We start from the raw sequence: 12,269 nt of genomic DNA on the forward strand, positions 1-12,269 counted from the left end.
CAAACGAAAATTTTAACGGCACAAACCTGCACTAACGGAGCACTAACCACTCAGACTATTTGCTGAATTTTTTGAGGTGGGTGGGGTGTCAGCTTCACTCAGCTCCTCAACTCAGGTATTTGGAACACGAAGTGTGTGAGTGACGCATGCGTGATACGAAATATACAACGACAAAATTATATTAACTTGTTTTTCAAACTTTTAAACGGAATATGTTTAAAAATATTTGCTAATTACGTAATATACGTTTTATATGAACAAAAAAAATATTTAGAAAATAATCAGCGTCTTCCGATGACGTAGTGTCGTGAGACGGAAGTTGTTTTAATCGCGGAAGTGAAGTGGTACAGTAGTGCTGTTGTTGAAGCTGACTAGAGATCACATTTGGGATTCTTTACAACGTTCAGGGTTTATTTATTTATTTTTGCTTTATGTAGGTTTCTGAGAGGCTCACGTTCTCGGGTAGACCAGGTAAGAATAAAAAAAATACCGTTTCTTTTTTATAATTGTTTATTTTCTGATCAAACCGTTGATAAAGTTGACGTTAGCTAAGTTAGCACAGCTAATGCGACGTCTTTCGGAAACATTGATCGCCTCCTCCTCAGGGACACGGATTGATACAAGGACCGGCTGTGCACGGCTGAAACGTACATTTATGGCCCCGTGTTGTTGTTATTGCACCAACATTTTCCAGAAGAGGAGAAGGGAAGGAGAGTGGGGCTGGAAAAATGTTTGAATTTTGTTCTGGAAAGTTGTTTCACTAACCAAGCTTTATTTTTGACCAAATGTGTTAACTTTCTCGATTTTTCTCTTTAATTATCTTTGATTTCTTAATTTGATTGTTGTTTATATCCCAAAATATCAAAAACATATTCCAAAACAATTGTGTTTGGATTAAAACCATTTATGATCCGCAATTCACATTTAGTGACACTGACACCGCCTTTTGTGAAAGGAACAGAAACGCGTTGTTTCAGTTATAATTTTATTTCAACTTACATTTTTTTGGTGTTTGTTTTTAAATCTAACAGTTCTTTATTTTAAACTACTTCATAGTGCAAGTATGCTAATATAAATTGTGTAAACAAACCCAATGAAATTAGACTAGTTAAAACAGTATCAATGCTAAATGCATTATCTAATTTCATTTAAAGTATTTAAAACAATGATTGATTTCCTGATTTGATTCAAATCACAGGACAGTAGATGAGAGTTTTATTTACACAAAAATATATTGTCCTTAAGCTCATGTTAACCTTGATATCCCACATGTACAGGTGCATGTTAATAAACTAGGAAACACTGAAAATGAAATTAGTTAATAGGTAATGTCACTATACAAACGTTTGCTTTTGTTCATTTAATTATTATAGATCAAACTAATTAAAATCAACACTCAGTTTCTCTGAACATAGATAAGACCAATAAATAAAACATTTTTAATAGAAAAATACTGACAGTTCAGCAGACAGTCATTGATTCCCTCCACAAGGAGAGTAAGTCACGAGAGCTCATTGCTTAAGCAGTGGGACATCTCCGAGCATTATGATGGAAAGTTGAGTGGAAGGAAAAAAGTATGATGTAATAATAGTTTGTCATAAACTTTGGTCTTCTGCCAATCCTAGTGAATCTCAGCAGACTAAGTCTGGACTAAGGCACAAAAAAAATGGAGTGTTGCTCAATGGTCAAATCTTTTCTTTTTAGATGAAAATGTAAAACATTCATTTGGAAAATGCACAGGATGAATGTCTCTTGATTGTTAATTGTGAAGTTTTCACAGTTGGTGAAGATTTTGCGAGTCATGTCATCTGCTGGTGTTGGTCCGCTGCATTTTATTAAGTCCAAGATAAACACAATCATCTTTCAGGAAGTGTTAGAGCTTCCCTCTGCTGAGAAATTTAATGGTTATGAATTTACCAGGAGGTCTTGGCACCTGCCCTCACTTCCTTAATTTAAAGAATATGGCATAACTGTGTTTGACTTGGTCTAACCCAAACCTTTGGAGTCTTGTCAAGGAAGAGGGAAGTTGGGATAGAAGTGGATATGTGGTCCCCACCAAAAGCCACTTCAGTTTACTGTTTTTGATGTGGAAAATTAGTGATAATACACCAACTGTAAGCGTTGTGGCCACTTTTCTTGGATTTTGTAAATCATAAGTTCTGCCAATTTAGTTTTTCTTTGGGCAGTTAGAATATACTTTACGTTAGTTTAGAGCCAAAATCTGTAATTAATTAATGGTTTGTTCAACAGGTGGTTTGTTTCTTGAACGCACTTTTCGAACTTGTAACATCAGATTAAGTCAACTTTAACTTTCATCTAATTTGTAAGAGATTTTTAGTTATTGTTTTGTTAATATTTTTATGGAAATAAACTACATATACATTTTTTTAAACAATCAAGTCAGAAGTGTGTTCAAGAAACTAACTACCTAACTAACTACCTAACTAACTAACTAACTAACAGCCCTCTGCCTTTTCAATAAAAGTTTGGTTCTGGATCTTAGAAGGCCGCAACTTATTGTAGTTTGAGCTACTATAAGTCTGAGCTCAAACTTATAGTAGCTACTTGTATTTAGTTCTCGTTTGTGACCTTGGGAGAGAGCTGGAACGTCAACAGACCAGGAACTTGATCCAAGAATTCATCACTCTGGTAGAAAACATCAACACACTTTAACTCCTCCCCACCTTGAGGCAACATTTAAACCCCAACCTGGAGGGAATAGTCCACACACTTCTGTCCGCCGCAGTACAAGCCAAGAATAGCGAAAACATATGTTTAGTAATACAAAGAATGCTTTTAATGGTGCTCTACTGCTCCTTTTATCTCTGCCACACCCTCTTAATCTAAACCGTTTACAACTAACCGTCCCTTCAACCAGTTGGGAGTATGAAAGCTGCGCCTGCTGACGGACGATTCATGATGACAGATTCATGATGTGATGATTCTTAGTCAAGGTGGAGAAGGTGTGGTCTCACATCTGTCTTTGATTCCAAGCAAATTTACATAACAGGATTATTGTTTTTGATCTTCAGACACACAAAAAGAAATTCCTAATTGAGGTTGGCCCGTTTGTCTGAATATGTTTTGAAGCAGGCTATTTTTGCTTTGTATATATATCTCAAGTTTTGCTAACTCTGCAAACTCTAATACTCCCCATTGTCTAAATAAAATATTGGTGTGGTATATAAATAGGTTGGAGGTCGGTTCAACAGTTATTTCCCGAAATCTCTACACAATATGACTAAGGGAGTAGTAAAAGGGAGTTGTATGAAGTATATAATGAACTATAGATCCAGTTTTCCCCTACCATCATTTACATGAGGTTTCCAACTACAGTTTTGGTCAATATTTACATATACCCTTTCCAGCGTAATGTTTATAACTTTGTCTCTCATAATCATGACTTTAAAACCAGTATTAATGACTTCCTGTTGGGCTTTTATTTTTTGTTTTGTGGCAGGAATTGGCTTCCTTGTTCTAACTGAAGCAGTATTTCCACTAAACATGAATGTCTTGCATGAATGAGCAACCGTTTTCACTAAGACAGCAATGTCATGATGAGTTAGGTGTTAGAAAATCTACAGCCAGGCTCCCTTTACCTCTCTTTTTTTAAGTGTTTGTATTCACTGCAAGACAAAAGCACAGAGTGTTGTCTAAAATGGTCAACATGGGGTCAGATAACCTGATTTTTAAGAAAAGAAGTAACAAAAGGCATTCAGAAACTTGTTTTATTTTTATTTTTTAAAGCAAGGATTTCATTTCAGATTTGACTAATTCTCAGACCTCGTTAGGCGTAGCTATTAGGGATGCAAGTTATCAATGATCTAATCTAATGATTAATTGATAAGCGGCCATTTTCTTAGAAATATGAGTTTTCTTTTGTATCAAGAGTGTCAACCATTTTTGCATTAATGTTTTTTTTTAAAGCTTATCATTAAATTTTAACATCATTTTGTGTCAGTTGTATTAAATACTGACTGAATAAACTGAAAATTCTGGATTTCTCACATTGTTAAACTGAGACATATTTATAAAATATAACCAAACAAACCCCTCTTAGGTTGCTGAATAGAAAAATAAAAAATGAAAAATAAAATATATAAAACACTTACCTGGTGAAATTTAAGGGGCTTGTTGAGTGTGAGTGTTTATATTTCAAAACAGAAGTTCTTTAAGTCCATTTTGCGTCTCAAACTAGACTTCATTTGAGTCGTTTCTCTTTACGGTTCTGTTGTGGCCGCCATCTTTGTTTCTCTATCAACTGGCTCCGGTTCAGGATGACCGGCGGCGCCCTCTTCTACAACACTAAAAGACTGTATCAATTAATCGATTGGAACTAATTTTAGTCTAACAAACCATTAATAGTAAGTCGATATGAACCAGCGTTATCAGTGCATATTTGTGTCAAGCAGCTGCCCTGTTTCTTCAGTCTGTCAGGTTGAGCCGTTAGCTGACATGGCGGATCACATGGATGTCAACTTGCCGCCGGAAGAGCGAGTCCGCGCTCTGACCCAACGAGGCAGCTCGGTGGAAGTCAACGACGACGTGCCGCCGCGACGTTACTTCCGCTCTGGCATGGAGATGATCCGAATGGCCCACATCTACACAGAAGAGGGAAACCTCGAACGCGCCTTTGTACTTTACAATAAATATATTACGTGAGTTTTTAATAAAAAAATTAAGTCCAAGACTTGTCGCTTAGACCACATCCAGCAATCGCCATAATTTTGTTGATTGTTTTATTTAAAAATAAAGATGTTAACCTGATTCTTATGTCTATTTTAAGGCTTTTTATTGAAAAACTTCCCAAACATCGGGATTACAAGACGGCAAACATCCCAGAGAAAAAGGACACAGTAAAGGTACCCAAAGAGTTTGGTGTTTTACCATTTATCTGATTGTGTCTTTTTTTCTTTTCTTTAATTTTTTTGTGGAAAACTCACAGCTTAACTTTGTGATTCCTCAACAGAAACTCAAAGATGTGGCGTTTCCGCAAGCAGAAGTTCTCAAACAGGCTCTTTTAAAAAGATTTGAACAAGAATATGCACAGTATCTGGTCAAAAAGGTAAGATGAAGCACCAGTCTATTACAAAAGTGTTCATTCCCCTGAAACTTTGTTTTACATTTTACCATTTTATTTGTATAGCATATTTTAATAAATGGGGTCATTCGAAGTGCGTTACATTATCAGAATGGCGATATAGCAAACGAGCAACAACTTTACATCCAGTGGCAAAATAAGGGAAAATGACACCAAGTTAAAAGATAACTACACTTTAAGATGTTATAGTTATTATGAATCAAATGGAAAATGAATCTGGCTGCGGTATACTGGGACCGTACCAGTTGGAAGCAGTCTACTGGAAAACAAATGGGGTTTTAACCTTGATTTAAGGAACTCAGTGTTTCTGTAATTTTGAAGTTTTCTGGAAGTTTGTGCCAGATTAGAGGAACATAAAAACTAACTTCTGTCATCCAGTTTTTGGTAGAAACGGGGAGAGAAAACAGAAAAAACAATAAATAAAGCAAATGGAAATTATTGAGCTCTTTTTAATTTATCATGCGATTAATTGATTTATTGCTTATTGTGACAGGACTAGTTTTGTCTTAACAACTGCTCTAAGTAGGGGTGGGCATTTATTGTATTCTTTATCATGATTAATTTGTTATCATAATAAGAATATTGATTAATCATTGTCACAATAAGTTCCAATTAATGGCGTTTTTAAAAAAAACAAACCGTCCTTATCATCAGGATTGATAGTTTTACCATTTTCTCCATTGAGTGTTGAATGAAAGCATCAATAATCACCAATACACTTGAAAATTCAGTTACTCTGAGCAGTTTAGTGATACAAATCACACTGGTGTCCTTAAGAAACAAATTACAAATGGGAACTTTTCAGGAGCAGTATTTGTGTTTGTGGGGCTAATAATTGCTGTGGCACACAATCGCCTAAGAAGAAATAATAAATTACTCTTGTGTCACTTTTATTCTTATCACAGTAATACAGCAAAATATTGTGATAAAACGTTTAAGTCCATATGGCCCACTAAGAGCTCTGAGTGTGATGTTCTTTCAGCAAATGGCCCTTCTGAGAGTCTGCATACTCCAGTTAATGATTAATCGATTACTAAATGAGTTAATTTAGATAATACATCTAAATTAGATCTATTATTTGTCAATAATAGATCAGTTATAATAATTGTGATTTCAAATATGATTAATCACGATCAATTGTTATTAATCAATTATTGGAATAATCAGCTATTGAAATAATTCTCAACTAATTCAGCCAGCTAATTGTGATTAATTAGGATTTCAGTAATCAATTAATTAGGATTAACCATGATTAATCATGATTAATTGATTATTGAAATAATACTCAACTTATTTAGTATACAAACTCAAAAAAAGGCCATTTTTGAGTGTGTATAGTCAGACTCAAAATGTGTACATTAATTATGATTAATTGTGATTAATCAGATTAATAAGATGAATCATTTCAGTACTACAAACTAAGAGACCAGACCTTTCACTCAGCTGTGGTCTGTCATACCTGCAGAAAGCGGAGGAGGAGGCCCTGGCGCTGGAGCAGTCCAGGCAGCGTGCGCTGGACGCCGAGCGGGAACGCGTCGCCGTAATGCAACGGCGGCAGCGGGAGCAGGAGCAGTTCAGTGCCTTCGAGGAGATGATCCGTCGCCAGGAGCTGGAGAAGGAGCGCCAGCGAGTGCTTCTGGAGTTCGCCACGCCGTCCGCGCCTCCCGCCGACACGCCCCTCATTCCTGGCATCCAGGGCCCGCCGTTGGTGCCCCCCACCGCCCCGCTGAGCCCCGGCGATTTCGGCGCCAACGACTATCAGCACCATCGGCCCGCTGCTACGCCGGGCACGCCAGTGGCCGGCCCACCCAGCTTTGACCGCTCGCTCAAACCCGGGTCTCTGGTCAGCCCCGGGAACAACAGTGAGTTAATCATTTCTTTTCCCTGAGCTGCTTTGCATCTTTAGTTCCTGTTTAAACTAAAGATGCACTGATCTGATATTAATATCTGTAGAGGTCCTGACAAGAAAAAAAATTATAGAACGAGCTTCACAATTAAAGGGTCCCATATAGATCTATAATTAGACCTGACACTGTGACAAATTTTGCTGGACAATAAATTGTCCCAGAAGTTATTGTGATTAACAATAATATTGTTGTTTGGAGACTATTTTTTAGTAATATAATGAAAGGAATAATAGTGCAAGAACACATTCTCAAAGACCAATAAACTTTCAATTCTAATGACCTTTTGACACTGGAACTGGAAAACATTTTAAATATCCAAAATAAATAAACAAAACAACAGAAACAACAAATGAAATTAATTATGGAGTCTCTGTACACAAAATTATCTTTCTGAAAAATGATAGTTGAAACCAAAGCAGCAAACTGAAAATTTTTGTCATCCAGTTTTTGGCAGTAAGAGAAAAACAATAATTCATGAAAATGTTAATTATTGAGCTTGTTTTGATTTATCATGCGATTAATTGATTTATTGCAACAGGTGTAGCGAGAATTATTGATCAGTTCTTTGTTTTAAATATCTGAAATACTACCAATCTGATGGCGTGACCTTTCCTGTTTCATCCAGTTTTCTCTCCACGTTGTCGTTTTTATTTTTAAGCATTTATGAGGCAATGTAGCAAAACCTAAAAACCGCTTCTGCGCCAGTTACTCCACAAGTCGTTGCTAGGTAACCGAAGTTGGGGGGGAACTGCTTGTTACCCAGCAGGTTGTTGCTAGGGAACCACAGATTCCACCAACTCCCCTTTGGTCAGAGTTCAGTGGATATTCTATCCATTAAATATTGAATTATAAGCTGTATTATCTACTGGTATTGATCACATATCTATCGCAATATACATTGTTATTGATTTATTGTCCGGCCTTGAGTCCGGGTGTCTGTGACAATGTGCCTGATCCATTAGGGCAGATGAAGCTATTGGTGTATTAAAATGTCCTGTACTGGTGCAACGTTGTCAATAAATTTGTAATTTATGTATGTGTTTAGAAAAAAGAAATGTTTTCAGTCAATTCAGCGCTGCTTTTCTGTATCGGATCGGTATTGATCGATGCAGAACCTCAGATATTGGTATTGGAAATGGACAAAATGGACAGACTTCTCCATTCAGCTGCTGTTTTCCTCCTCTGTGTGGTTTTTTGCAGGTACAATGGTGGATGCCCTGCGGCAGCTGGCCGTTCCTGCTGAGCTGTGCCGCAGCTTCCTGAGGCTGGCCGAGGCCAACACCAGCCGCGCTGTGGAAACCTGCGGCATCCTGTGTGGAAAACTGGTAAATCTTTGGAACGCAGCAGCTCACACAATTTGTTTTATTAAATTTCTCTATAAAATTTGCACATCTTAAAAGTTTACAGAACTTTGCGAAGGTATTTATAGCCGTTAAAAAAAAATCTGTTGTAAGGCCAAATCTGTTGGTATGTCCTCTAGAGAAACAAAGTACAAAGTATTGACTCAAGAGGCTAAAAACAAATACACCGAATGGTGAAATGATTAATCATGATTAATTGATTATTGGAATAACAGCCAACTAATTTAGTAATCAATTAATTGTTAATTGTATTTTCAGTCATTTGCTAAAAAAACAAAACAGAGCACCAATTAAGACAAAACTGTAAAAAAAAAAAAATGCATTAAAAAATATAAAATTGTAACGGACTGAAAGTTCTGTACTTTAAGAAATATTTGCGCCACGAATCCTGATGTAGTCAAGATGTTGCCAGTTGCTATGACAACAAGTATGTGTGTAGCGTAGCCGACACAGAGAGCGAGAAAAAAGAAGAATACGAGTGGTTTTGCGTTGTTCTTCAAAGGTTTTTCTGTGTTATTTTTCCCTTTGCTGTGGTTCTCTGCACTAAATTAATAATCCCAACGTCTCCAGGATTCATTTTGTTAACGAATTGTTCCAGCACGGCTATGGATGGAAAGTAAAAGGAGAGCCTTTTTGCTAAATTTCTGATGTGCACAATAACATGTCCTATCCACACCACACTTTTCAGATTTTATTTTATTATTCTTCCTCTTCACAGTTATGTGTCACTATGTGGGTTGACTTCATAAAATCTTAAATATATAATCCATTAAAGTTCCTGGTCATTTATCAAAAGCATGACTCAGCATTCTTTGACTGGTTTGTGTTCGTTCCAGACCAGAAATGCGTTCACTGTGACTCACGTCATCGTGCCGAAGCAGTGCGGCGGGCCGGACTACTGTGACACTGAGAACGAGGAGGAGCTGTTCCTGATCCAGGACCAGCACGACCTCATCACCCTGGGATGGATCCATGTGAGTGACAGGAAGCTGCTGGCATCACTTCCTGCTCTGCTCAGGGCAGACGCTCTGTCCTGAGGGAGAGGAAGCTCATCCAACCATCAACCAATCCATCCAACCGATGCGTCTGAAGCGTCCTTCTGTCTGTCGATTCTTCCTTCCTTCCTTCCTTCCTTCCTTCCTTCCTTCCTTCCTTCCTTCCTTCCTTCCTTCCTTCCTTCCTTCCTTCCTCCTTCCTTTCCTTCCTTCCTTCCTTCCTTCCTTCCTTCCTTCCTTCCTTCCTTCCTTCCTTCCTTCTCTTTCTTTCTTTCTTTCTTTCTTTTCTTTTTTCTTCCTCTCTTTCTTTCATTTTCTTCTTTCATCCCTTCCTTCCTTCTTTTGTTCCATAATTCCTCTTTCCTTTCTTTCCTCCATCTTTCCTTTCTTCCATTCTTCTATCCTTTCTTCCTTCCTTCCTCCCTTCCTTCTCTCCTCTCCTTTTCTCTTTCCTTCCTCCTTCCTTCCATTCTCTCTTCCTCCCATCTTTCCTGTCTTCCTGCCTTTCCTCCCTTTTTGCTTGATTCCCTTCCTTTCTCTTTCCTTTCTTCCTTTTCTTTTTTCTTTGCTCCTTCCTTCCTCCCTTCCTTCCTTCCTTCCTTCCTTCCTTCCTTCCTTCCTTCCTTCCTTCCTTCCTTCCTTCCTTCCTTCCTTCCTTCCTTCCTTCCTTCCTTCCTTCCTTCCTTCCTTCTTGTTTTCTTAAGTTTTCTCTCTCCCTCCCTCAAAAATAGATCAACTTTCAACTTTGATTATTGAACAGTTTGCATCTCTGTTCTGATCATTTTTTCTATCAGTTCCACTCCTACAAACATTATTTCCATTTTTAAAAAAAAGTCTCATTGCCACTTTTGAATCAAACATTTTTGGTGTCTTTGATCGCAACTCGAAAAGTTTGGGAAACATCAAAGTTAGTTTTATGAATCAGAGAAAATCCACGTTTATTATTGAGCGATAAATACCTTTAAATGCTCTGGAAGTTTATGTTGTCAATGTTAAAAGTTACTATATTAATAATATTTAGTAATATTTGTTCTTGTTTTCCCAGACTCACCCCACGCAGACCGCCTTCCTGTCCAGCGTCGACCTCCACACACACTGCTCCTACCAGATCATGCTGCCCGAGGCCATCGCCATCGTCTGCTCGCCTAAATTCAACGAGTGAGTCGAGGGTAAAACCCTGGAGTTTTCTGGTAATTTCCGCTGTGATTGTTTCAAACCTTTTCTGATTGTTTTCCTGGTCAGAATCGGCTACTTCCGGCTAACCGATCGAGGAACTGACGAGATCTCTTCGTGTAAACAGAAGGGCTTCCATCCTCACAGCAAAGATCCTCCTCTCTTCACAGTGAGTATAAAAATGTAAACTTTAATTTTATTTATTCATTTCCATCACGATACAACCTCTATTTAAATTTTTACGACAGTCTGAGAGGCTCAGTTTCAATGTTTTCACCCAATTTGTGCCACTTCTACATGTGGAACTAAGTTGCATCCCATAGTTTTCAAACTGTCTGTAGTCTGAACAGTCATGTCGCATTTTATCCGACTTTTATGTCGTTAATGTGAGACAAGCGTCAGAATTCTGCACCAGAAGAAGCCAAGCGCGGTGAATCTGGACGTAATTCCTTAAAATCGCGAAAGAACCTGGTTCAGATTATTTCACTTATAACAAGGCAAAAATGTCTTGTTACAAGTGAAACAATCTGCCAATAGAACTAGCGCTTTTTAATCAATATTAAGAAATTATTTACATTAAACAAGCTCCTAATGTTTGCAGAAATGTTACTTGTTAGTTAGTTTTGTCTTATTTCAAGTGTATTAAGATGTTTGTACTAGAAACCAGACCAAAAATACTAGATCAGATTTGCAGTGCAGTAGAGGCGAAAAACCACCACATCCTTCTGTAAAAACCTTTTTTTTAAAAATCAAAATTACCATTAAGATAATTCATTTTTGTAATTCCAGTTCAATGTAAAGGCAGTTAGTGCAGCAGGTTGACTTGGTGGAGAGACGTTCTCTAAATGCGTTTCTCCTTTTCAGCACGCCGGACATGTGAACATTACGGACGACTCTGTGAGCATGATGGACCTGCGGTGATCTTCTGGTTCCACCCGAACACTCGAGGACTGTTTAACCGAACTGAACGTGTTTTACTGGAAGAAACTGAAAACACTCGTTTTATTTTCCTGGACGGTACTGAGAAAAGCGCCGACCACGTTTACCGTTTATTTTGACTTTTTTTCTTCTCAAGAGGAACTGTGTTGAAAATTCATATATTATTGCACTTTCCAAACAAGCAAACTACTATCAGACTCATGGACTTCTGAACCTCTTGTGTTTTCCATGCTTCTGTTTTTTATCCTTAATTTGTTCTCTGTTCTGCTTTCTTCTTTCAACATGTGTGTCAGTGACCGCTGACAGGTGAGATTCTGATTCTACCTGACAGATAAAGTGCCAAGGATGAGAACATTCATACTTTGTTGAGTTTTTTGTTGTTTTTTCCCTCAACTGTTTCAAACTCTGGGTTTTTCTGCCATTAGCTTTTAGAGTGATATAACTGATGAGATGCAAGCCAGCAGTAACTCAGGTATGCAGGCAGTGCTGCTGTTCCTGCCCGGTATTCAAGTTTCCCTTTATTCACAAAACGAAGAATTTGGTTTAAAAAGTTATTCCGGTTTGTGACGGGAGCCATCTTTTGAATCATTTCTTCATTCTTTGTATTTGTTTTCAGAGAAAGGCGGATAGTAGATCTAAGTTTTCTACTCGTCGTCATACGGTGGTGTGAATAAGCAATTGAGTGTGGGCGGCTGCTGTGACGAAAAAAAAACTGATTTATTTTGTTTTTGCTTTTTTTGTCGCCCTTAAATGTTTCAGATCATCAAGCAAATATAAGTAAATCTGAAAACCA

The 12,269-nt window shown here is 37.7% G+C and overlaps 1 protein-coding gene across 1 annotated transcript; it reads left to right on the forward strand.

Annotated features, from left to right (window-relative positions):
• The first annotated feature begins 335 nt into the window (after nucleotides 1-335).
• LOC102229046 (STAM-binding protein-like A) lies at nucleotides 336-12,269 on the forward strand. The gene is made up of 10 exons (XM_023343585.1): nucleotides 336-471; nucleotides 4,430-4,658; nucleotides 4,787-4,862; nucleotides 4,970-5,065; nucleotides 6,567-6,963; nucleotides 8,209-8,333; nucleotides 9,206-9,343; nucleotides 10,410-10,522; nucleotides 10,607-10,706; nucleotides 11,402-12,269. Exons 2-10 carry the CDS (start codon nucleotides 4,456-4,458, stop codon nucleotides 11,456-11,458), a joined length of 1,305 nt encoding a protein of 434 aa, XP_023199353.1. The 5' UTR covers nucleotides 336-471; nucleotides 4,430-4,455; the 3' UTR covers nucleotides 11,459-12,269.

This window comes from Xiphophorus maculatus, chromosome 12, assembly GCF_002775205.1.
Source record: "Xiphophorus maculatus strain JP 163 A chromosome 12, X_maculatus-5.0-male, whole genome shotgun sequence".
Taxonomy (NCBI): domain Eukaryota; kingdom Metazoa; phylum Chordata; class Actinopteri; order Cyprinodontiformes; family Poeciliidae; genus Xiphophorus; species Xiphophorus maculatus.